Below are 27000 nucleotides of genomic sequence, written 5' to 3'. Positions count from 1 at the left end.
GGCATGTTCCACGGGGTGATGGAGTTTTAAGTGTCTAATTAGGTTTGTTGTGTTGTGCGCTTTCCTGGTGGTTCCCCCGCGGTTTATTTAAACCTTACAAGTTTTACAAATGGCATAATTAGTGTCATCTAGTGTTTGCATGCGGCTGTGAGCGCGAGTGTGGCTCTGACGTCAACGTCGCGGCCGCGCTCGTGCTCACAGCCGCATGTAGAAGGATCGGCTCAAAATCGGAGACACGTGAGACTGATCGGCCGATCACCGATCATGCAGAAAATCGGCCAATTCCGATCCCTGGCCGATCAATCGGTGCATCTCTAATCGACAGAAAACTAATCATGGTTATATAGCTCAAGACAGTAAGACCCAATCCCATTTCTACCCCTTAGCCCTTCCCTTTCCCCTAACTCTTTGTTTTGTGCGTTCACATGAAGGGATAGGGGTGTCTCGATTCTCTTTTGGCTGGAGTGGTAGGGGTAAGGGTAAAGCCTGGAACACACCAAGCCGACGGTCGGCCAGTTTTGGTGCGTCGGCCAACTAAGTTTTCTTTGTGTGTTCCGCACCGTCGGCTGACGTTGGTCCTCGTCGGCTATTTTTCAGCCGATTCGACATGTTGAATCGGCGTCTGCGCTTGTCGGTCAGTCGGGCCATCTGATCATTCTGATTGGCTGTTCAGCTAGCGAACCAGTAGACGAGAAAAAAAAAACAGAAGTGATCGTCTGTGGTGAGCGAGATTATGAGGTGCTTTGTTTATTTGCCACCAGCTGGTACAGAAAGCTTTTTACTCTTAAGCTAGGAACACACCAAACTGACGGGGACCAACTAGTGGCAACAAAAGCAGACTGCTGAGTTGTCTCACATTGGCTCATGTCGGCAGCATCTGGGTCCAAAGTTGCCCTGACACACCAAGCAGACGCTCGACATCCGACGGCCCAGTAGCACGTCCGTTCTGGGCCTGCATAAGAGTAAATAGTTTCGTTATTCAAAGCGGGAAACCGGAAGAGCTACCCTGTACCTATAAAGCACACCTCATAATCTCGCTCACCACAGACGATCACTTCTGTTTTTGTTTCTCGTGCACTGGTTCGCTAGCAGAACAGCCAATCAGAATGATCAGATGGCTCGACTAACCGACAAGTGCCGACGCCGATTCAATATGTCGAATCGGCTGAAAAATAGCCGACGAGGACCAACGTCAGCCGACGGTGCGGAACACACAGAGAAAACTTAGTTGGCCGACGCATGAAAACTGCCCGGCGGCCGACCGTCGGCTTGGTGTGTTCCAGGCTTTACGCAGGCGCAGAACGGACGTGCTACTTGGCCGTCAGATGTCAAGCGTCTGCTTGGTGTGTCAGGGCAACTTTGGACCCAGGCGCTGCCGGCGTGAGCCAACTCACCAGTCTGCTTTTGTTGCCACTAGTTGGTCGGCGACGGTTTGGTGTGTTCCTAAGGGCCAGATAGCCCTTAAGTACACATTCAGACAGACTCTGAAGTCAATGCATCTCTTTATGAATGTGTGTTTATGCGTGTTCTCAGGCCATGCTCTAAAGTGCTTGAATTACTGCACTGAATGACATAATTGCCCTCTTCTACACCCATCCATGTCACATTGCTCTATATCTGCAAGCATCCGACTGAATTAACTAGTGTAAGAACATCAGATTAAATTAATAATGGATTGGAGAGTGAGAATGTGTGTGTAAACACTTTACCTTCCTGGTAAGCTCCATCTGCCATCACCAAATGGAGGATTTTAGGATACAAGTGCTGGTACTCAGTTCCCAGAATGCTTTGCACCATGCTGGAGCCCATTGCAATATTCTCATCTTCATCCTCATGAATCGCCTAAATAAAGAAAGAAAATTCATACATCTAATATTGGATAAAGTCATGCAAACCAATTCAAGTCTTTAAAGGTTCAGTGTGTAATTTTTAGCGGCATCTAGTGGTGAGGTTGTGAATTGCAACCGCCCACCCCTCACCCCTCCCTTTCGAAGCACAGAGAAGCTACGGTGGCCGACACAGGACAAAGATGTCGTCTGAGACAGCAGAGAGTGACTAGCGCTCTGTAGAGCAGTTTGTCCGTTTAGGGCTACTGTAGAAACATGACGGCACAAAATGGCGATTTCACTGTAAGGGGACCCGCGGTGTGTATGGAGATAGAAACGGCTTATTCTAAGGTAATAAAAACATAACGGTTCATTATGTGAGGTCTTTATACACCACTAAAAAACATAGTTATGTATATTATATTGCATTTCTGTCAATAGATCCTCATAAATATTACACACTGAACCTTTAAAGGGATAATTGACCCAAAGATGAAAGTCTTTCATCATTTACTCACTCTCATGTCGTTACAAACTTGTATGACTTCCGTTCTTCTGAGGCAAACAATAGAAGATATTTTGAAGTACACTTGAGTCCAAACAATATCTTATCCACAGAAAATTATACAGGTTTGGAGCAACATGAGGGTGAGTAAATGATGACAGAATACTCCGGTTTGGGTGAACCAACCATTTCAGTTAAGAATTATAAGGTCATTTTGACTACAGAATGGCAGCGAAAAGCAAAAATTGCAGCAAATTACTACAGTTTATTGCACTTCCAGTGTGACAAACTATATATAAAAGCATCATAAAGCAGCACGTTTAACATTCTCAAGGTCAAGGATAACATCTGTATCTAATTCCCAAAGGCTAAAAACAAAACTTAGATGAGTGTCCTCATCTCAGAAGTACATGGCTGCATTGTTATTGGTGGTGTTTGACCACTAAAGACCTCTTAGATGTGCAGAATTTCCGCAATGCATTCAACCGGGCACAAAACCACGGAATCTCACTGGAGACATGGTGAGAGTTGACATTTAATGCAAAAGGAAGGAACTCAGACCTTGATCTTGTTGTAGGCTTGGATGAAGTTCTCAAAGCCCATGGCCTGCTCTAGATGGAACCGCAGCTCCTCCAGACGACTGAAGATACTGTCCTGTTGCTCTAGGTCTTCATCGTCCTCTTCCTCGCTGCCATCTGCATTCATGCACAGGTATAAAGACATGCTACAATCTATTGCAAAGTGTGTTGTGTGGAATATTGGCTGATACTATGCTGACTCAGTATTGAAAGTGTTATTTGCCAATGTCACTCCACACACTGTAGTCACAAAGTCAATCAATCACCAGATTTAATTAGCCAGAACAATATCTCTAAAAATGAAAATCAATATTTATTAAGCTAATGTGCTTAGCAACAACGTTTTGAAGATGATATAAATGTATTTAGGGTACAGTTCTATTGTGTTTGTGGATGCAGTCAGCAGTTTTTATGGGTTGTTTTGAGCATTTACAGACATAGTTAGTTGTGTTTGGTGTCAGCATCTGTGTTGTGTTCATAGATGTGGTTACATGACTAGCTATTGAGTTGCATTTGAGGATTTTGTTAGCTGCTGTCCTACTTTTGCAGATGCATTTAGCTGTTATGCTGTGTTCACTGTTGTGTGGTGTTAGTTATGTCTAGCTATTGTGCTGTTTTAGCAGATATGGTTGGCTGTTGTGATGTGTTAGGGTTTGTGTCTAGCAGTTGTGTGGTTTTAGAGGATATAGTTAGCTGTTGTGTTGTTTTAGATGTTGGTTAGCTGTTGTGCTGTTTAATCAGATATGGGGCCTGTTTCAGAAAGGAGGTTAAGTGAAAACTCTGAGTAGGTTAACCCTGAAATAAGGGAAACTCTGGGTTTTCTGTTTCAGAATGGGAGGTATGTCAAACCCGAGAAAGCAGGGTAAGCCAAGCCCGTTTCTGAAAGAGAGGTAACTTATACTCAGAGTCAGTTACCAGGGTAACTTACTCTGTGAACCTAACCTGGTCAGAAGCAGGTTTTCTTTGGTAAACCCAGAGTTTCTTTTTTTCTCCTCCCCCTTTTTAAAGCACCAGCAGTGTTTAAATACTTTATTCATTCATTCAAACGCCACAAATGCTTTTCTTACTGAGTATTTTGGTCGTATTTCAAGTATAAATATAAAAAAAATTATAAATTTAATCTAAATCTAAAGTAAGCAAAGTTTACTTAAAACAAATTAAATTATCTGCCACTTGACAAAAATACAAAGTAAGAAAAGAATTCTTTGCAGGAACATTCATTGCTCATATTTTCATCATGAGGACACTGTCAAAGTGACAAAAATGGCATGTCCTTTTCTACAGGATCCTGACGTTCACTTGATAATCCTCTAGAAGTAACCCTGATAATTAGAATTTCCTTTAGGATTTCCAGTGGTTGGATGCATTTATGACACTCATATATACCCATCATCACACTTTCTGAAAACGGATTATTGTATGGAATGGAAGGATGCTGCCAGATGGTAGTACAAGATATATGGCATAACTACCACCACAGCATTTATTTACATTTTTATAGTCATCTTTATTTCCTACAAATACTTTATTCTTTTTTCCTGTTGGGTGTTAATATTCTTCCTCCATCTCCTCTTCATCTGTCAGTGGTGCTGGTGTTTGGCTGGCCTGAGTAGAAGTAAACTGTTTAATGTCATTACCCTGATTAATAAATGTAACAGGTGGGATCAGAGAACATTTCATTATGTGAAAAGAGCATAGACCCTTTTCACATTTCTGGGTTTCCGAAGCTGAAGTCGTCATAGTTGGGTTAACTCTTATAGCGGTGAATGAGAGAATACATTAAATATATATATTTTTGTGTCTCCATTTGCTCAAATAGCAAAAGAAAAACTCCACAATAGTGATTTCACAACTTTCAAAAAGATGGAAAAATTAAAGTAAGATTGATAACTGCAGTGAAAAGAGAGAAAGATGTTAATTTTAACTATCACTCCCATAGACACTGTATTAGAAACACTCTCACAGCAGCGGTAACTTGATTTTTGTAATTTGATGCAAAAGTAATATAATACAAAGTATTAGTGTTATAAATGTACATACATAAAAAAAAAATACAAAAAACGTTGCAGGATTTACGATCTTGATGACTTTTAAAACACGTCATCACTGTGAAAAGGGTCTATGTGGGAAAAGCTGCTGCACATTGGACACTGAATGATATTTATTTAATATGTCAAATGTTTGTAAAGTCATTAAACCAACACCCATGAACATTTTATGCTTAAAGCTTTTCCTGATTGAATTATGTTTTTGTTTTTTTTTGTTTTTTAGCTGCTGTCACATTCTTTGTTTGCCTTTTGGATACCATGAAAATTAAACTTAATTAAAATAATGAAGAATTAAACTTGTGTATTGACCCGGAAGTATGCAAACGTCTTTTTGTTGGGTGCTGTTGCCATGGTGAATCGTAATTTCGGAGCTCCATTGATCGTGGCTTTTCATAGTTGGAGTGCATGAGCTTAACTCAGAGTCAGTCTACTCAGAGTTGATTGAACTACCTCAATTCAGCTGTTCTGAAACCCAAAACTCAGAGTTTCCCATCTCAGAGTAAGTCAACTCAGAGTTCAGGTTTAAACTCAGAGTTGGTTGAACCTCCTTTCTGAAACAGGCCCATGGTTAGCTGTTGTGTTTTGTCGTTGAGCGGTGTTATCAATTGTGTCTAGCTGTTGTGTGGTTTTAACTAGGGGTGTAACGATTCATCTACTACATCGATGTATCGATTTATTTTCCTATGATCTAACTACATCGATCTGTGCTCGGCAAGTTGGCCTTCCGGACGACATATATCGATCTAACATCGTTTTAAAAGGTAATCAATCGATTGTATCGATCATAGGAAATAACGTATTGGATTTAAGCACGTCAGACTTTATATGGATGTTTTTTTCTTAGCACTTTTAATGATAAAGGCGTTAAACGTTACTCGATTCAGTCTGCCTATCTGTGACATCATCGCAACGCACCAGCAGCAGCGCTTTGTCGCTGCGTGTCGCTGGCGGTGTGAACGGGGCTTGAGAAAACAAAACATAGCATGGCGCATGGCAGAGGAGAAGCCAACGAGCGAGAAATGATCAAGCCACCAGGAGAAACAGCTACCTGTACTTTCAACCCTTGCTTGTTACCTGTGCATTCCTGGCACCAGTGTGCCAGCAGAGTGAGTTTTTAGTACAGCTGGCGACATAGTGAACGCACAGAGAAGTGTTCTGCGGTCAGATCATGTTGATATTTTTGAAAAAGAAATATGTAGAGTCATTGAAGAGTAGTTGGTTACATTTTATATTTTGTTAAATGTTGTTTGTTTATTAAACTGAGGGTAGTAGCAGGTTCAGACAGTTTATTCAACCTGAAGAAATTTTGGTTGCACTTTATTTTTGATATTAATATTGTATTTGTATTATTTTAATGTTGAAAAACAACAGCAAAAGTAGCAGGTAAACCTACTATTAATTAAATCTGAAGAGAAGTTAGTTGCACTTTATTTTTGATATTAATATTGTATTTGTATTGTTTTAATGTTGAAAAACAACAGCAAAAGTAGCAGGTAAACCTACTATTAATTAAACCTGAAGAGAAGTTAGTTGCACTTTATTTTTGATATTAATATTGTATTTGTATTGTTTTAATGTTGAAAAACAACAGCAAAAGTAGCAGGTAAACCTACTATTAATTAAACCTGAAGAGAAGTTAGTTGCACTTTATTTTTGATATTAATATTGTAATATTTTTATGTTGGAAAACAAAAGCAGAAGTAGCAGGTTAATCTACTGTTGAAATGTTGGTTGCACTTACTGTGCTTTTATTGAAAATGTATTGAATATTGAAAATGAGAGCAGAAAAGGTTAACTTCCTGTTAATTCAACCTAAACTGTTGGTTGCACTTTATTCAAATAAAATTTGAATGCATTTGCCATTAATTGTGGTTTACTTGTTTGTTTATATCCATAATTAATTGATATACCAGATTCCCTTACAAGAAACAACAGGAATCTTGGAAACCTCACCTGCACTGACCAGTATCCAGATATTTATTTCAGTCACACAATTTTTGGCTAAAAAGTTACTGAATCGATTTCAAGTCACTGAATCGTTTCGGATCGTATCGTTCTAAATGAACCAATATCGTCCTTGAATCGTATCGACAACCTCAAATCGTGATATGAATCGTATCGTTGTTAAAACGAATCGTTACACCCCTAGTTTTAACGGATATGTTTAGCTATGGTGTCTAGCTATATTGATCTGTTAGCGGTTTTATCTAGCTGTTGTGCTGTTTTAGTGGATATGGTTAGCTGTTGTGTGGTTTTAACGGATATGGTTAGCTGTTATGTCTAGCTATATTAATCTGTTAGCGGTTTTATCTTGCTGTTGTGCTGTTTTAGCCGAAATAGTTAGCCGTTGTGCTATATTAGTGGTTGTGTCTAGCTGTTGTGTGGTTTTAACAGATATAGTTAGCTGTGGTTTCTAGCTGTATTGATCTGTTAACAGTTGTATCTAGCCTGTGAGCTGTTTTAACAGATATGGTTAGCTGTTGTGTCTAGCTGTATTGCTCTGTTAGCGGTTGTATCTAGCTGTTGTGCTGTTTTAGTGGATATGGTTAGCTGTTGAATGGTTTTAATGAATATGGTTAGCTGTTGAGCTGTTTAAAGGATATGGTTAGCTGTTCTGTCTAGCTGTATTGCTCTGTTAGCGGTTGTATCTAGCTGTTGTGCCGTTTTAGTGGATATAGTTAGCCGATGATGCCGTTTTAATGAATATGGTTAGCTGTTGAATGGTTTTAAAGGATATGGCTAGCTGTATTGCTCTGTTAGCAATTGTATCTAGCTGTTGTGCTGTTTTAGTGGATATGGTTAGCTGTTGAATGGTTTTAACAGATATGGTTAGCTGTTGTGCAGGTTTAAAGGATACGTTTAGCTGTTGTGTTTAGCTGTATTGCTCTGTTAGCGGTTGTATCTAGCTGTTGTGCTGTTTTAGTGGATATAGTTAGCCGATGATGCCGTTTTAATGAATATGGTTAGCTGTTGAATGGTTTTAACGGATATGGTTAGCTGTTGAGCTGTTTAAAGGATATGGTTAGCTGTTGTGTCTAGCTGTATTGCTCTGTAAGCGGTTGTATCTAGCTGTTGTGCTGTTTTAGTGGATATGGTTAGCTGTTGAGTGGTTTCAACGGATATAGTTAGCTGTTGTGTATAGCTGTATTGCTCTGTTAGCGGTTTTAGCGGATATAGTTAGCGGTTGAGCTGTTTTAATGTATATGGTTAGCTGTTGTGCAGTTTTAACGGATACTGTTAGCTGTTGTGTCTAGCTGTATTGCACTATTAGCGTTTGTATCTAACTGTTGTGCTGTTTTAGCGTATATAGTTAGCTGTTGAACTGTTTTAACAGATATGGTTAGCTGTTGTGTGGTTTTAACAGATATGGTTAGCTGTTGTGTCTAGCTGTATTGCTCTGTAAGCGGTTGTATCTAGCTGTTGTGCTGTTTTAGTGGATATGGTTAGCTGTTGAGTGGTTTCAACGGATATGGTTAGCTGTTGTGTCTAGCTGTATTGCTCTGTTAGCGGTTTTAGCGGATATAGTTAGCGGTTGAGCTGTTTTAATGTATATGGTTAGCTGTTGTGTCTAGCTGTATTGCACTATTAGCGTTTGTATCTAACTGTTGTGCTGTTTTAGTGGATATGGTTAGCTGTTGAACTGTTTTAACAGATATGGTTAGCTGTTGTGTGGTTTTAACAGATATGGTTAGCTGTTGTGTCTAGCTGTATTGCTCTGTTAGCGGTTGTATCTAGCTGTTGTGCTGTTTTAGCGGATATAGTTAGCCGTTGTGCTATTTTAGTGGTTGTGTCTAGCTGTTGAGCTGTGTTTGAGGATAAAGTTAGCTGTTGCCTTGTTTTGGGGGATGTGTTCAGCCTTTGTGCTCTGTTCGTGGATACGCAGCTGTAGTTTATGGATGCAGTTGTGATTGTATTACCTGACTGCCACTCCTCATTGAGCTGGCCTTCACTGCTGTTCTGCTCTTCGTCTTCCTCAACCTCCATTCCATTAGTAACTGGCCCTCCTGGCTCTTCCTCACCATGGCTAACATCATCCTCTTCTTCAGCCATTCTATTAAAACACTCCTCCTCTGGACTGCATTTGTCATCACCAGCACTAGCCAGCCCATTAAGACCAGCTGCCTCTTCATCGGCCGGGCTGCCATTGGATCCACCACCATCGTCCTCCTCTTCGTCATCATCATCCTCATCATCTTCACTGTGCTGCTCTTGGAGAAGCCTCTCCATAGATGCTCTGAGCTCCCTCAAATCTTCATCCTCATACACACTGAGACAGAGACAATCATAAGTGAGGGTGTCTTTATGTGAGTAGGTACACATGCATCAATTTTTGTGTGCGTCTTACTCCTCAGGTTCAGACTGCTCATCCGCTTTATCCTCCAGATCCTCAATCTCCAGGTTGTTGTTAGGAACGTTGGCACCTTCAGTTTCTGCAGCATCACTGAACACTTTACTGAGGTCTGGTAAGGAGCACGTCCTCAACATCTGATACAAAACACACACACACACACGATTTCAAACATCACAAACCAGATACCCACACAAGAAATTGAAAACAGAAATATTCATGTTCTTTTGAAGCAAAACATTTTTAATGTACAAATGCAAATCTCCCTCCCCAGTCCACTCAGATTGTTTATAAAAAATAAGGTGCAAAAAATGGCTCATCCTGCAATGTTCATGGTTGTGTAGTCATAGCCATGAACATGTGAAAATATGCACACACACGTTCAAAATGCCATTTTGAATCTAGGAGGTGCAGGAAGTTTACTCATTGTACTGTAGCACCTGTGTCCCTGCATAGACACAAGGATCCTAATGTTAGAAACAAGCATTTGAAGTTTATTTTTAACAACATCCCTGATCGTTTCAGTCTGACCTTCAGTTTGTGCAGCACATTTCAGTGCGGATTGTTTTTTGAACCTGTCACAATGCAATGCAGCCTTCGCAAAGAGGTTGTCATTGAACGATGAGGCGGAACCAACAGCAAACTTAAATAAACATTGTTTTTCATTTAATCTCACATGCGAAGAGGGCATTCACATGGAAGTGTTAGAGGCACAGTGGCAAAAAGTGTCACGTTTAAAAATGCAAAAGTGCATAATGTTTGTTTTAGAAAGGTTTCCAAACTGATGAATATAATAGAATATAATAGTAGGCTTTGTTGTTCATCTTAACCTCTAATATTATAGTAATGTACAAAATGAGATGTATAGTTGCAGCATTAGTTGGGAGAGATAGATATTTTTATTGTGCAAGCTTTAGTTATGTCATTATTTTTTTTTTTTTTTAACGTACGACTACTTTTGGTGCAACAAACCAACATTTTAAAATGGACTACAAAGAGTTGAATAGTTTAATCCAACTCGAATTGGATTAAAAAATGCACAAGCACAGTCTCTAAGCTCCAGTTTGAAGCTGTCCAATCTGAATCGTGCACAGGAATGAAACAACTTGGCTATTTAACACACAGCAGGGACTTAAAATTGTCTCCACAGAGTAGAGGAGGGCTTTAATATCGGCGCAGTCATCCATCTCCACTACAGTCGTCAGTACAGAGACGCACTGTGTTCTCGCACTTGCACAGAAGAGAGAAGTGCTAAACTACTGATTAAACAGACTGACAGCCTGTATTGAGAAAGACAGCATTTTGTGTGTGTGTGTGTGTGTGTGTGATCTGCCTGTCCAGTTGTCCAGAGGGTTGGGTGCAAGCAAGCCAAAAGGCCAAATGGGAGTGCGTGTTTGCGAAAGTGTGGGCGTGGGTGTGAATGTTAATGTGCTTTTGTGAGGGCAAAGAAAAGCATTTGTGTATGTGCGCCTGTGGGGTGGGCGAAAAAAAGTACACAGGCCAGCGCAAAGCCCTTTTGGTTTACTGGCACATCAAGGATGTGGAAGAATTGCATTAATAACGCTCCACTCAGGAACTCAAACACACACGCACACACACATTCAGCAGTCCTTCCAGCACAGTTATGCCCCGAGGCACATCCACACTCATACATATGCCTATCCCTGCATGCACACACCATTATGTGCACACAAACACAAATTTAGTCTGTGGAAAACAAATCACCACAAACAAAAACTCTGAGATACAAATCTGAGCTCCTCCATCATTCTGTGCAAAGTGCTATGCATTATCAAAGACTGCCATCTGTTTCTCCTGCTATAGTGCCATCTCTTTCTTCCTCATAGTCTTTCTCTAGCTCTTTCCAGACCTCTCCTCGTCTCTCGCCTTGTCTAATGTAAGAGATTCTGCTCCAATCAGTGTGATGAACGGCAGCAGTCGGGTCCTCCATTACTATGCTCTGTAATAGTCTCATATCTTTCAATTAAGACAAACACACACGCACCTACATCTCTTCACAGTCCTTTGCGGTGTTTATTGTAAACTAAAACTACAAAAAATTGTGGTAACACTTTACAATAAGGTCCTGTTAGATAACAATAGTTAATGCATTAACTAACTGACTAACAATGAGCAAATTTGAGGGCCTGTGTGTATACACTTCCTGTTTAGTTCAGCTATTTGTCCGGTCTTGTTGATATTAGGTTTTTGGATTGGCTGATTGGCTCCTTCATCTTGTGCACTTTGTACAGCCACATCTGTTACACTCAGGTTTATTGATTAATATTAACAGATACAACTTTTGATGTTAATAATGTATTAGTAAATGTTGACTTTAACATTAACTAAAAATTATTTTAAAGTTTTCATTGATACTTCATGTAAGTTTACATAGTTGTAACTAATGTTAACAAATTGAACCTTATTGTAGTGTTCCCAAAATAGTTTTCTGTAATTAAAACAAAACTGATGTAAAATAAAATATAAACATTAGACGAAGTACCAAAAAGTACTAAAACTTATTAAAAAAAGAAATATATAAACAATACTTTTATTTGATAATTCCTACAGGCCTTTCCGGTTAATCATCTGGTATTTCTGATGTTACACCCCACTGTATGATTTATATGGCTGATGACTTTGACACTTTTAGTTAATATAAGTCAGTCAGTTCTTAACACCACAAATTCATAAACAACAACGACCCACCCACAATGCTCCTCTCTCTAGGCTGAGGTCTATAAACTTTCTTGAACCATCCTACCACCTGCCCCCTTGGCCCTATTCCCTCCGTTCATGTGTGATTTCAGAGCACATCACTCAGCACTGGCACTTGCACAACACATCGAAAATAAACTTGGGTAACCCTCTGGTCTCTCTCCTCCTGTTCAGGTTTCTTCTTTCTTCTCACAGAACAACTTGCTAGACTATAATCAGTCAGGTTTTAAGAGCTGACATTCACAGGTCTGTCTGTCACTGAAGCCCTGCAGCTGGTAGGCGCTTCTTCAAGATCGTCCGGTTTCCTTTGGCTTGACTTCTCTGCAGGATTTTACACTGTTATGGGAACAAGGAGATCTTGGAAGGCAGAGGTGTCATGTCAGCTAATTTACGGGGTACCTCAGGGTTCGCTGCTCGGACCCTCCTCTTCTTGGCACAACATCTGCACAAATCTCAGCCTGCTCAATAGGCATCTTAGCCTGGATTAAACACCACTTCTAACTACAGATGCACAATAAAATCGGCCACCATATTGGTATAGGCTGATATATATTCATTTTTAATGTTAGCGCAATTGTCCCGATAAGAAAATGTGTTAATCAAGTTAAGTTTCCCATGATGGTTTTGGATTGCTTGAAATATGCTTAAAAAAGGAAAACACAGTAAAGTGCAACATGTGCAGTGCAAGTCTGTCATATAGGCTACATAAAATTATAATTATAAAACGGTTAGCTCCAGTCCTTGATTCTGATTGGTCAATAGCTGTGTTTTATTCACGATAAAACACAGCTATAACCGCTTTACCCAACGGTTCTCCGTATCACTGCACAACACCCGTAGCAACATAAACATATGTTTGTTCTCATTGATATTGTTCATTGAAGCTTTCCATTCAGATTTAGCATATTCCTTCAGGTCAGTAACAGCGCTCATTTGTCAGTTGCGTTTTGTTCCCGTGTTCACACAAGTTTTAGTCCTTTCAATATAAAAGTCTTCGTTACTGACTGACTCACTCATTAAGACAGTTTTTGCCACCATCTAATGGCGTAGTAATGTAACTTCTGTTGCTGTTAACGGTCAGGGACTATTTTTTCAGGTGGGAGGAAGGCTTTTAGGGATTTTACTTCATGAAAGTTGCATTGATGCATATATTTTGGCTTTAATATTTGTATTGTGTGGGGGTTTTAGCTCCGCTCCGCGTCGTACCTAACAACCCCCTTAGCTGATATAAATTCACTGTAAACCACGGCTTCTCGGAGCTTATTGCTTTATGAGAACATCATAATTGTGTGCTTGGGACATAGCTTTTTATGGTGAGACTTTTGTCTTTGTAAGCTGGCTCTCAGAAATTCTATAAAAATGGATGGATTTAGATTTATCGGCCAAAATGTTCATATCGGTGCATCCCTACTTCTAACTCAACTTAACATCCTTGTCTACCCATCCAGGAACCTGGGAATACCATTTGCAATATTGTCCTTGGAGTTCATTTGGTTCATTAAAAATCCACTTCTCGCAGATTTGCAAGATCAAGAAAATCAGACCCATAATATCCGAGCATGCTACACAACTCCTTGTCCAGGCATGTCAATTCTAGACTGTGCTGTAATGCTTTAATCTGTCCTTCATGCATGTGCATTCAAACCATCTGCAAATGATCCAGCAGCACGCAGCAGCACATTTGGTCATCAATGAACCCAAGAGAGTGGACATTCCTCCTCTCTCTGTCTCACTCCACTGGCAGCCAGTTGCTGCCCTCATCAAGTTCAAATGCACAGAGGCTTGCCCACAGAAAAATCTCTGCATCTGCACCCTTCTAACTGCACACACTTTTGAAAATGTACAACTCCAAAAATCTGGGGTCAGCATATCTACATTATCTACATTCTGTGGTCCCACCTACATTTTTGTAGACTACATAACTTTTGCCCAGATTTTTGTCCCAATTTGAAGTCTGGATGTGTTGGTACTAGGCCTGTCACAATAGTCAATAAATCAATTAATCGCACGATAAAAAAAATGAGCTTGATAATATTTCCGGCCGCGATAATTTCCTGCATCCGTTTTTATATCCATTTTTGCAGAGCGTTACATTATATGATCACGCTCTTATACATGTAAATGCTTCTAAGCGCGACAAGACACAAGAGAACGCGCTGTATGTCAATGTCCTGTCTGTGTGGCTGCGTCTCATGTCAGCTAATTGAGGGCACTCTGACACATACACACACACACTCGACGCACAGACAGACTCGCGTCAGTCTCCGGCTCACACCGAGTTCTCTTTTGCTCATGAACAAACAATAACAACAACACAGAGAATTTGGAGTATTCTCAGATTAGGAGTCTTAAATTAGTTACCGAACGTCTTAAATGAACTTAAAGAGTTGTGAGGAAATGAGATACGCGGGACAGCGCTTCAGATCCGCGTCATGTTAGTCAGCGGCCGTTCTTAAAGCGACAGGAGCACTGATGATGCCAGTCATTAATGTTCATCAAAGAACGGGAACAGAGAAAATGGTAGATTTAATGATGATTAATCTATAATTCATTTATTATTTATGCAGTTAAGAAAGGTGTTTGATAACTATTACATTTCTGTATATGTCTAACAGGGAAGGCACAGGTAAAAATAATATTTATTATAATGGGGTTATGTAAAGACTTGAAGTTCACTTAAATTAAAAGTTGAAATTGGGAGCTTTCAGTTATACTGTAATGTAACATCATTAATGTTTCATAGAGACATCAGTGATACTGGCCTTCATTCAAAAAAACATGACAATACAACACATTTAAAATTTGTCAATAAATTGTTTCTACATTAATTTGGAGAGTAACTGAAATTATTACAATATCAAAACATTAAAAACGTATCAATCGTGATTAATTACAGATTTTTTTTTTGATTAATTAGTTGTTGTTTTTTTATTTGATTCCCAGCACTACCTAAAACACAATCATCCGTTGCAGTTTTCCAGCTGTTTATTCAAGTGCATTTTTTTGTTAACAGACTGAGAGTCCATTGCTTTTTTTGTTTTATTTTTTTTGTTCATTTATTGTGGATATTTAAAATGCTTTCCTTTTTTCAGTGTTAAATAGTCTTTAGAAATAAAAGTTTATTGATCTTTGAAAAGGTGTACCTGCATTATTATGCCATTATCATTATTTTAGATGAAAATGGTCTCAGAACGACAATATTATCGTTTATCGCAATAATTTCTAGGCCAATTTATAATCCAGCAAAATACTAGTACTAGTTGCCAAAAGTCAAAGCCTGTCTGCAGATTTTGGGCAGTCAAAGGCGACAGATTTCACAGAAAATTGCATAGTGTATGATGGGCACAAACTTTGAGAATTTTTTGGTTAAAGATTATGATTCCATCCAGTTGGAGGATATCAAACACGTTTGATACCCAATTTTTCCTCTATAACCAATTACAAAGTGTTTTAAAATTAGTTCAGATTCCAAAAGTTGTGTATTCTAGTGCATTCAGTGCATTCTAGTCTTCAGTACTAGAAGATTTGGCCAGAGTTTAGCTTTAGTGTTTTGCCATCTGTATTAAAGGAACACTCCACTTTTTTTTTTGAAAATAGGCTCATTTTACAAGTCCCCTAGAGTTAAATAGTTGAGTTTTACTGTTTTTTAATCCATTTAGCCAATCTTTGTATCTGGCGGTAGCACTTTTAGCATAGCTTAGCATAGATCATTGATTCTGATCAGTCCATTAGCATCTCATTCAAAAAATGACCAAAGACACTTTCAATATTTTCCCATTTAAAACTTGACTCTTCTACAGTTACATTGTGTGCGAAGACAAACTGAAAATGAAAAGTTGCGATTTTCTACACCTATATGGTTAGGAACTACTTTCTCATTCCTGCGTAATAGTCGCGGATCTTCGCGGCCGTACCATGGCTGCAGCAGCGCAATGATATTACAGCGCCTGAAAGTAGCCCACAGCTATAGGTAACTTTCAATGTGACCGGCACTAAGTTCGTGTAGTTGCAAAGAGTTTCAGGCTTGCAGCCGACAAATTGTGTTGTGGATTTACCTGTGTGATTAGCCATGGTTCTGTGTGTTGTAAAGGGCTATGATAGTAAGTCGAAGGTGTATACTACCACCATGTTTCACAGAATACCAACGAATCATTGCGCCGCTGCAGCCATGGTACGGCCGCGAAGATCCGCGACTATTACGCAGGAATGAGAAAGTAGTTCCAAGCCATATATAGGTGTAGAAAATCGCAACTTTTCATTTTCAGTTTGTCTTAGCACACGATGTAACTGTAGAAGAGTCAAGTTTTAAATAGGAAAAATACTGAAAGTGTCTTTGGTCATTTTTTGAATGAGATGCTAATGGACTGATCAGAATCAATGATCTATGCTAAGCTATGCTAAAAGTGCTACCGCCAGATACAAAGACCGGCTGAATGGATTCAAAAACGGTAAAACTCAACTATTTAACTCTAGGGGACTTGTAAAATGAGCCTATTTTCAAAAAAAGTGGAGTGTTCCTTTAACATGCGTGAGAAAGAAAATAGATAGGATTATACAACACACAGAGACCCACACTACGTACAGTGCTGTTCCAATTGCAACGCTCACCTTTGGGTTGTTTGCATCGAAGAGGCCAGTGGAGAGGCCGATGAGGAGTGCGTCATCATGGCGGTGGGAACGCAGCGGAGAGACAGAGCGGGAACGTGAGGTGATGGAGGAACAGTCCTCCAATGAGGATTGGGCAGACAGGATGGCCAATGCTACTGTACGTCTGTGAGCTGGACTACTACTTAGCTTCACAAACAGAGACTCATCTATTGGAAAAAGAAAGAAAGAGGTCAAACTTTATTTGTTTTTTTTTTACAGGGGAGCCACATTTAACCAGGACTTCTTAAAGCTTTAATATCGTTAAAAGGTAATTGATGTGTAAAGTGGAAGCCTGGAACTCTTTGATATGCTTTATAATGAGACATGCTTGTGTGAGAGGGAGATGAGGAGTCTTAGCATTGATCTTGAGACTACCTGCAGGTTCAGGATGTTTCTCCTCTCTTTGCGGTCTCTCTGTGCATTCTGCTTGTATTACTCTGCCCTCTGCTGGCCTAACATAAAAAAACAACCATTAAAGGGATAGTTTTTTCAAATTATGAAAGTTTTGTTATTATGTTCACTACTATTTAAAGGTTTGGAGTATGTAAGATTACATTTTTTTGTAAGAAATGAATACATTTATTCAGCAAGGATGCATTATTTGATCAAAAGTGACAGTTTTATACATATCAGATGTATAATGGTTACAAAATATTTCAATTTCAAATGATTTTTCATCAAAGAATCCAGGATTTTTTTTTTTTTTTTATCACAGATTCCACAAATGTATTAAACAGCATTTTAACTCATATAATAGTTTGAAATGTAACTTGAGCAGCAAATCATGGCACTGGGCGGAAGGGAGTGGGATCGGCAAAGGACCTTGAGCTGGGAATCATACTGGGGTTGTTGGAGTGCATAGTTGTGCTATAGTTCGGATCAGCTCAGACACAATATTGTCATTTTTATTCTATTTATTTATTTATTTTATCAAATAAATGGAGCTTTGGTGAGCATAAGAAAGTTCTTTCAAAAACATTTGAAAAATCTTACCAACTCCAAACTTTTGAATGGTACTTGTGTTCCAAACCTGTGTGCTATTACTGTAAGATTTCAGAAAAAAGTGCTTACAGAGAAACTGGAGTGTCATTTGTCCATGCCTGCATTACTTCTGTTGGGGGCTGTTGTGAGGTTTTCTGTGTGGCGTCATCCAGAACTACTGACTCCATGTCATCCACCACTGGGAGGACAGAGAAAAGTGATTTAGTTAAAAACATTAAATGCAAAAGACATATTATGTAGCTAATTCTAATGCAGTCATATTCAGTGTAGTATTCTCACCCTCTGCCTCACTTTCTCTAGATTGAGACATTTGTATCTCTTCTGGTGTTGGGGGGATTACTTCCTGACTTTTAACCTCTGCTATGATTGGCACGGTCTCCTGACATGTCACTTCTTGTGTGGTATGGCCACTGGCAGGCTGGCATTGTTGAGGGAGAGGCACTTGTATGGCTTCATTAGTGGCATCTGACGACTCTTCAATGGGATTAAGGCTTTCTGATAAAGAGACACAGAAGTACAGGATTAACAGGAAGCTATTGACACGTAACACAAGCACAAAACACTCTTGATAAAAGACTCACCAGTCAGTGTGAGGTCACAGGTGCTGGCGGGATCTAGTTTCTGAGTAAAGGACTGGAGCTCTGCCGCTCCCAACACCTTCAGAACCTCTGAGTCTGGACTCTGCGCCCAAGCCTTCCTTAGCCCCTCCCCCTGCCAAGCATCCATACAAATAACTTCACCGGCTGTTTTCTCTGAAACGAGTAAGAAAAAAATAGATTTTACTGCATATAAATAAGACACCTATTTTACAATATAAAACAGGCTTTCCAGACAAAGAAGATTAGCGATCTAGAAAATAAGCTAAAACTCTGTTGTTATTAAGCCGGTTGCTAAAGAGTGGCTGAAGTCCCCAACACACCCTCCATGGTTACAAAACAAAACACACTCCAGTACATACACTCTGGAAATATTAGTGGTGTGTGCAAATAATTGACTAGTGTTATTCTGCATCTAGTCGACCAAAATTTGCATCAAGGCCTGCTGTAGTCACCAATTTTTCATTGAAGCTCATCTAAATCTTCATTACTGAATACATTGGATGGCACCATGAATATGTGATGCTGATGTAATGAGAGCTGATGGCGTGTGCTTTCAGATGCATCCAAGTGCTGCAGTATTTTGATTTGTGTTGGTACATTTGCTTCTCATTAGAGTCATGCAAATGCAAAGTGCTACAATAAACTCAGTCACTTGTCAGGTCGAAATCTGTGAGTCTCTGCAACTTGTGCAGCAGAGCACATGTTCTAAGTATGGAAAAAGTATAGTCTACAGAATCTCTGGGTGAGGAAGTTCACCTGCTAGTCGACCTGCTGTTGTAAGGCTGGTTTCTTCCAGTGTCTGCTGAGCCACAGACAGAAGAGGTTCACCATCAGTCTGCCATTTCTTCCTGTCTCCAGCTCCACTCGAGGGAGCATTTGTCTCTGGAGAGGCCACCTGAGAAACTGAGACAGGACAATAGGGAGTAAAAATGTGAGCGAATGTGTGTGGTGCTCATATGAAATTAATCTCTAAAGTAGGGGTCGGCAACCTATGGCACGCGCGCCAACATTGGCTCACGGAGGGGTATAATCATTGCCATGTGACATTGACAATAGTTACAGAGGTATATGTATTAAATTTAAACTTTTCAACTTGCATATGGACGTACATTTTGAGGTAATCATTCCTCAGTAACACAGCCTGTTTTATCACGTTATAAACTGAGATAATAACCTGCTCCGCAAGCACAAAGATCCGACAAACCATTACTTATAAAATGTTTTAAATAACTTAAAAGGTCAAAAGTCTTAATTATCACTGTAAGAAGTCATACATTCGGGGATTGAAAACAAAAATGTTGGTTTAATTAAATAAATATGCTGCACATTTCAAAGTATAATTCCAATATTTGTTGTCTCTACTATGTTACTGCTATGTTGATGTTGCGTGCAATTCCCTAATATCCCAAAATATTTGGGAATATTTATTTTCATATTTTATTAGGTTCTTTGATAAAGTTAAAATACGAAGGCCGTAGCAACATGACTTGCGTGAAGTCCTCAAACCTTTGGCGCCATGTGACACATCACGAAAGCGGCGCACCAAGCAGCTCCTGACGCCAGCCACGACAACAAAAACGGAGAAATAAAAGTGAAGATGGAAGACGAGGTGCGGGAGAAACTGAGATCTGGAATTTACATAATTAAAGGGGTCATGAACTGGCTTTTAAAAATTGTTTATACTGTTGTCTGAGGTCAACTTATGACGTTCGCATGGTTTTTACATTCAGAAACATCATAATGAATAAGAATTAGGCTATTTTCTGCCCTGGTTTTAAGGCTCTCTCAAGACATGCTCAGTTTTGATGGACGTGCCGCACCGAAGATTTGGAAGTAAATGCCCACGGCTAGGATTGGATAAGATTTGCATATTTAATGAGCTTCAGCTCCCCTCAGTACATGTGGGGATTGTTTTGAAAGCATCTGGGGAATCGCTAGCCTGGGAAAACCCAGACAACTTCCGCCAAATTTAGATTTGCTCTGCAAGTAGTCTGGCAAAGCCCATTCAAACCCATTTCTAAGCCCTAGAAATCAAGGCACCAATCAGAAACGTTGAGACGGGCTTTACACGATGACGACAGCGCAGCGACAGTGAAGCAGATTCTGTACACTGACTACAAAGATGGATGCAGCAGTGGAACATCACTATCAGCTATTGCAGCTGTTTTAAGCGATTTAATCTTTTCCATTCTGTTAAAACCAGAGCAAAGAACAACACAAGAAGCCTTCATATCTAAAAAAAGATGTTATCGCTGTCTTACCGACTGGATTCGGCAAAAGTCTGATATACCAGCTTGCTTGTCTTAGCGAGAGCCCTCTGGTAGTGTTAATGTTTCACAAAATATAGTTTTAAGTCCTTTTCAGGTGAGAATGTAGTTGTTTTTAAAGTTTAAATCTGTGGTTCATTTATAAAGAGAGCGTCTTTTTGAAAATTTGATCTGCCGTTTTCGGAGGTGTGAGCTCCAGTGAACCAGCGGCGCTCAATTGCTCAACCCCACCGAGAGGCGCCTTTCCTCGGCCAGTCCTTCTGCCATCTGCCGCTGGCTCTGATGTGAAGATATGATTCGTCTTGTGTAGATCTAACGGCTGATCTTTGCTCTCATTAATCTATAATTTGTTCCCTGACAGATCGTTTTGTCTGAGGGCAAAGTGAAGTTTCATAACTTTATATTTGTAAGCTATTAAACTTTATCGTTGTAGTCTCCTAGCGCTGACTTTCTTTGACTGAATTGCTTTATGTATTGTATAGCTTTACCTTTTACTTATACTTTTAAAATGGATATTGATCACGCATTAAACTAACATTTAACAAAAAGAGACTGGGTTTTGTTTTATGTCATCTCATTGATAATCATAGCCTATATTATGCACACATATTACATGTTTTTATTTTTTAATGTAAACGAAAAGAGGCCGCCGGGTTCTTTAAATATTTCGTTTTGTTATATACATGCATTGAAGATAATATGCATTGCCTTCACTACATTTGTGTGGCTATAATATGTTTAATATTAACTATTACCGTCATCGGGAGTTCATTCTCCGGAGTCAAACTTGGTAACGCTAAGTCATGGACGCAATTCAGAAGTTTGCGTACAAAATATGTCATAAAACACCACTGCCTCATTTCATAAAAAAATATATAAAAAAACATTAGCCACACACATGTGGTTCAGGCAACGCGTAGTTAGGCCTACATTCATTATCTTGTATATTTATAATAAAAGGAAGTATAAAACACCCTGCCTCTTTTCGTATTTTAAAAATAATCAAACATTAATATGTGGTTTAGGTAAGGTGACCAGATTTCTGAAATGGAAACCGGGGACATCTCCTATTTGAGAACACAAGTACAGACCATAGACAGTGGTACAGACAAGTACGCATATTGAGAAACGGCCTCTGCATACGTCATCTCCCTCATCGCTCTGATTGGTTTTAGGTCTATCCAATTGCGCCCAGAGGCATTTGAGCGACGCCCGTTGGTGACGCCCCTTTGGAAATGATTTGTCTATGAAGCTTTGCCAGACCATAACTCAGTTACTACTGAGAATGGTCTGGTTTTAACCAGGCTAGGGAATCGCTCACAGGAATCACAAAATGCCTTTATCCAACAAACACAATGATTTATCTCTCATCCACCCGCGATTGATTGGAATGTTATTTCTGTATTTTGGCCGGCCCGATCGGAGAATAGCCGCGACCCGTACACACACACACACACACACACACACACACACACGCGCGCAAGAAAGGAATGTTATTTCACCATAGCCCGCCGGTGATAGCCCGTCTGAAAAACACATAGCCCCGGGACTTTGGGCTTTGCGAGCTGGCGTTACAAGTCCGAGTCTGATCACGAATGAACCAATAACACCTCCTCCAGCCTGTGACCGTGTGCTAAGGTATGTAATCAATAGATATCAAACCATCTGTAACAATGCCAGTGTTTCCCCTACAATGTATTCACAGCGGCGCAGCGCTGGATTTTCAGTGCCACTGCAAAATCTTCACATGATCAGTAATATCACAACATTCACTTAACGTTACACATTGTACAAGAGAGAGAGAGATCGAAGATGGCCAGAGAACTACACAAAAATGTAGTCTGCTTACACTTACACAATATCACAGGGCTGTGATATTAATCTTATTTTATTTTCTCTTCCAAGGATTATAAAAAGAAGATATGAGGTAAAACTATTATGCTCGCGCACCGTCAAGCACAACTTCCGTCCCTTCATAGCGCGCGCTGTCATTTCTCCCCAAACATGCATTTAACGTCAGATTCAGCACAATCTGTGATTGTTGTCAAATGCACTCTCCACTTTGGCTAAATTGCAAAACGTTTGATTAAATGAAAAGCACAATAATCCGCGCAATAGACGCTGTTTCCACGTTCAAGGCGGGTGTGTGTGTGTGTGTGTGTGTACGCACGCTGCGAAACGGACCGACTTGCACATATGCTTCGTGTGTGCGACTAAACCATCAAATACACAACAAAATAGCATATATCTCAAAATGACAGGCTTGGAGAGTATTCACTTAAACACAGTTTAGCTTAAATGGGCGTAAATAGTTTGGAGAAATTAATGGGAGAATGATATTAGATCTGCGTCTTAAAGGGGCAGCATCTAATAAACCTATGACGATTGAGCCATTAATGTGAATCAAACAACAAAAGGCAAAGATAAAATTACTTGCAGCTCTTATATGATTTGTGATGACTTTTTTTCCCCCGGTATTTTTGATTAAATAAATGCAGGCTTGATAAGCATGAGACTTTTTGCAAAAACATAAAATAGTATCCAAACATGTTTTTTTTTTTTTTTTTTACATATTGCCCCTTTCTTACATTTGAGCCCTTGCCCCTTAGGAACTTTTTGCACGTCCCTGCAGGTTATTGAAGTAAAATAGGCTATAAGCTAGTCACCTTTTAAACTAATGAAAAGCTTAATTTGTATTTGAATGTTCAAAATGTCTATTTCTATCCACAAAACTTGCCAGAAGTCATGGTTTAGTTTTTAGTTATTTTTTTTTTATTCCGGAGGTGCATGCCCCCGGACCCCCCGACGCGTGGTTTGGTAACAACCTCCGGCACGTAACAGCACCGCTGCTGGAAAAAATTCTAGGGGAAACACTGAATGCAATACTAACACATATAAAAAAACATGTTTACTCACATAAGTGTGTTGCACCGTTCCTGTCAGATCCAATATAGAAGGCACAGGATTGTGTTTTAATCTCAATTTGTCTGCAAATCCAGTCTCGACCTGTATCTTGTTTACAATCGATTCCGCGGTGAAATGAAGCGAACAAATGCGCAATGTCTTACGCACGTGAGCTGGAACCGCCATGTTTATTGCTCGGTAGCGCGAACCGTTTAGCTCCACGAGTCGGTGGGCGGGCTTGAGGCGGTGTTTCTGCGTCCTATTACGTCAATGGTCGACATATTGTGAGAGCTCTCGTTTTCTGGGCCTGGTGTCTATAAAAGCTTTTCTTTGACTAACAAGGACGTTTTCAGCTCTGAAACTTACAGGATATTCTTATATCACGATTAACTTTTATATATCAAAGGCTCAAAGGAAAGTTGATTTCTCAATTCATCACCCCCTTAAAAGAAAAAAAGGCCAGGCTGCTAAATCTAATGTTTGGGACCGGTTCTCAGAAATAGTTGCAGCAGGAGACATCAGCAGTGTCGGCTACGTGAAGTGCAACTCGTGTGAAAAAAATATACAAGCATGAGAGCCACAAAACGGGCACTTCCAGCACGTCAAGATTCTCTGTAATCTAGGCGAAACAGATTAAACCCCGGTACAGTGGATGCCACAAGTTCAGTGGTTATGTAGTGTAGGCTGTAAACTGTTGGCCTATACAAATCTGAAATAAAAAATTGTTTAGCCTATTAGATGAATACAAACGCTGCTTTGTAAATGTTGAAAATGTGTATCAGTATCATTATCTTGTTATTAATATGACCTGATTTATGGTTCGTATTCATAATCGTATGTTGTTACCAGTTTACAGGGCGATGTTTCCAAGCACTTTCAGGCTGAAATAAAGGCTGTTTTCATTTACATTACAATGCCTTGTATGTCTATTTAATGGTCGCAGGTGCGGGGCGGGTTGTAAAAATAGATACAGTGGTGCGGGGTGGGCCAAATAATTTCATAAAAGCAGGACCCGTGGGTTGGAAAAAAAGCTGACCCGCGCAGCACTAGTGTATACTGAATAAATCACTTCTTGCAAGTCTTGAGCATTTTAAACTGTTACTGCATTTTAAGTAAACTGTAAATGTGTGCCTCAGCCTGTTTAATTAGGTAAAAGATACATTAAGATACATTATTTTGAGATTTAATGGGAATGTTCTGTATGGACATACAGTATTAATTTTATATATGCAAAGGTCTTAACAAATCTTTCTAAAAAAATTATAATCTACAAATACCCTATCAACAAATTTAATTATACACGTTTTACAGCCATAATAATGAAACATTATTGATGAGATTGTTGTGTTTATACGGTACCTGCCAGAGTTGCACAGGTCTCCTCCAGAGTTTGTTCAGCTACAGACAGTAAGGGTGGAGCTACAGCTTCCCATTTTTTCCTATCACCAGCTGTGGATGGCCTTTCCTCTGTGATTGAAGGCTGGATTGGTTGAGGAGTGGGGCATGGTGCATTGCTGCAAGGTGTGGGATCTTTCTCAGCATCATCCTCAGTGGTCTGGACCTTCTGGTTGAGTCTGCGTAGAATCTCCTTCTTGTCACTCTAAAAAAAATACTTTTTTATTTTAGTATTTTATATTATAATAACACTATGCATTTACATTGCAGTTATAAGACATTTACAATTTTTGATAGTGACAGATAATTTCTTCCATATTGTGATCAGAGTGCAATGGATTATCGATAGTAAAAATAATAATAAAAACAATCTATATATAAAAATCAAAGTGAAAGTCAAAGTGGGACAATTGACAATTAGGGGTGGGTGATATGGCCAAAATCTCATATCACGATTTAAGTAATTTTATTACTTAGATCCGACTCCACAGATCTAATATACTCGTGCGTTTTCTTTCTCAACGGTTTATGTTCACTTTAAGACATAAATGACTGTTTACTTGCAAAGACATGGTCATTTTGACACATAGGTATGTGTATTTAACCGTTCAAGCCCAATTTGTCATGCGCATATGGCGAAATTACTTCTCTTTCGTTGCTTACTACGCTTCACCAGTAAAATCACTTGTTTTTAAACCACAATCCTTAAAAACGCATGCAAATGATAAGCTTTCGTGACCGCGCAGCACAGCAACGTCACATGAGCGTAACCGTGATCGAGATGATAGTCCAAAATTTCTACCGGTTAATGGTGTTTATGGGATATCGCCCACTCCTATTGACAATTATTCAATAAACTGCTCTCTCATATTAATAGCATTTCTCACATCCAATTACGCATTTCCCACCTGTACACTTGATGTTTCTGCTTTAAGGGAGTCCTCTTTCATAGGAGAACTCTGCCCTGATGAAATCTACCAAAAAAGAAAAGACAGATAACCCTGAGATGGCTGTTCTAGCAAATAAAAGAAGAGGTGTGATGGATGACTAACCGCGCCCACATCCTTCAGAGCAGCAGTCATGGAGATGGCGGGAGTGGTGGGTCTAGAGGAGGGTGTGGCTTTGGAAGCGGCTTCCTGAGGGGTGGAGTCAGGTGTCTGAGCGGGAGCGGCCGAGGGAGGTGGAGCTCCAACAGCAGCCTTCACTCCCCGTGCAACAAGCTGCTTTATCACAAAAGACAAGGTAGAATAAAAAACATAAGACATGGATGAGCAGAGATGAGAAAGAGAAATATTAGGAAAGAAGTTGACATACATGATCCTCCCACGCTTTCTTCTCTCTCTCATATGCTTCTCTTCTCTTCTTTTCCAGCTGTTCTTTAAGTATAGCAGCACGAGCCTTTGACTGGGCCTTTCACAAAATGAGTTCATGAGTTCAATTGTAATAATATTTCAAAATAACAGTGTTACTGTATTTTTGATCAAATAAATTCAGCTTTGATGAGCAAAACAGACTTCTTTCTTTCCCAAAAAAAAAAAATTTTAACGGTAGTTTAATTCAAAATATTAATATATAATATAATATATGGAAAAAACCTTCAAAGCCTCAATCTTCTTCCTCCTGAGCACTGCTTCTTCACATGACTCCTGACTGTCTGAGTCACTGTCACACTGAGAGAGAGATGGACCAAAAATCACAAAAATGCATAAAAGCACTGACACTGATGGGAATATATAATATTAAACATTAATATGGGTATTAGAAAGATTTTATAACCATATAATGATACAACTGACAATACTGTCAGCGATAAATCAACAGTCAAAAGGCGTATGTGTTTATATATGGGTGTATATACCTTTTCTCCTCTGAGGCGAGCTTTGATCTGCTGACGTTCATTAAAGTTCTGTAGTCTGATCTGTCGTAATCTCGTCAAGTACTCCTAAGAAACACACAGATTGCGTATCATCTCTTTGTTTCTTTCCCATTGTCTCCTTCCAACAAAAATGTACACACAGGAATATGGAGAAGTCACATACTGTACATGAATTGGTGAAATATACTGGAAAATAAAAACAACATTAAACATTCATGCTGTAATGTGGGAACAGCAAACTCAAGCGGTTACAGCAGAAATCAAATTCATTGAATCCATTGATGAGG

General features: G+C 39.5%; 1 protein-coding gene across 3 annotated transcripts in view; it reads right to left on the bottom strand.

Annotated features, from left to right (window-relative positions):
- The window catches only part of nek1 (NIMA-related kinase 1), a 51278-nt gene that overhangs the window by 3215 nt on the left and 21063 nt on the right, over positions 1-27000 (bottom strand). For 2 of the 3 annotated variants that reach the window (XM_079830599.1, XM_079830601.1), the window contains 16 exons: positions 26696-26779; positions 26433-26507; positions 26152-26247; positions 25890-26060; positions 25746-25811; positions 24802-25042; positions 19028-19174; positions 18254-18424; positions 17952-18167; positions 17742-17850; positions 17046-17122; positions 16632-16837; positions 9303-9442; positions 8875-9224; positions 2893-3026; positions 1710-1842 (listed from right to left, as the gene is read on the bottom strand). In XM_079830599.1, coding sequence (XP_079686725.1) covers positions 1710-1842; positions 2893-3026; positions 8875-9224; positions 9303-9442; positions 16632-16837; positions 17046-17122; positions 17742-17850; positions 17952-18167; positions 18254-18424; positions 19028-19174; positions 24802-25042; positions 25746-25811; positions 25890-26060; positions 26152-26247; positions 26433-26507; positions 26696-26779 — 2416 coding nt within the window. The remainder of the gene's footprint in view (positions 1-1709; positions 1843-2892; positions 3027-8874; positions 9225-9302; positions 9443-16631; positions 16838-17045; positions 17123-17741; positions 17851-17951; positions 18168-18253; positions 18425-19027; positions 19175-24801; positions 25043-25745; positions 25812-25889; positions 26061-26151; positions 26248-26432; positions 26508-26695; positions 26780-27000) is intronic. The other variant, XM_079830600.1, reaches the window with a different exon arrangement.

Source organism: Gobio gobio, assembly GCF_949357685.1.
Source record: "Gobio gobio genome assembly, chromosome: 12".
Classification (NCBI taxonomy): domain Eukaryota; kingdom Metazoa; phylum Chordata; class Actinopteri; order Cypriniformes; family Gobionidae; genus Gobio; species Gobio gobio.
The sequence above is the reverse complement of the archived record's forward strand: the minus strand, read 5'-3'. Positions and strand labels throughout refer to the sequence as shown.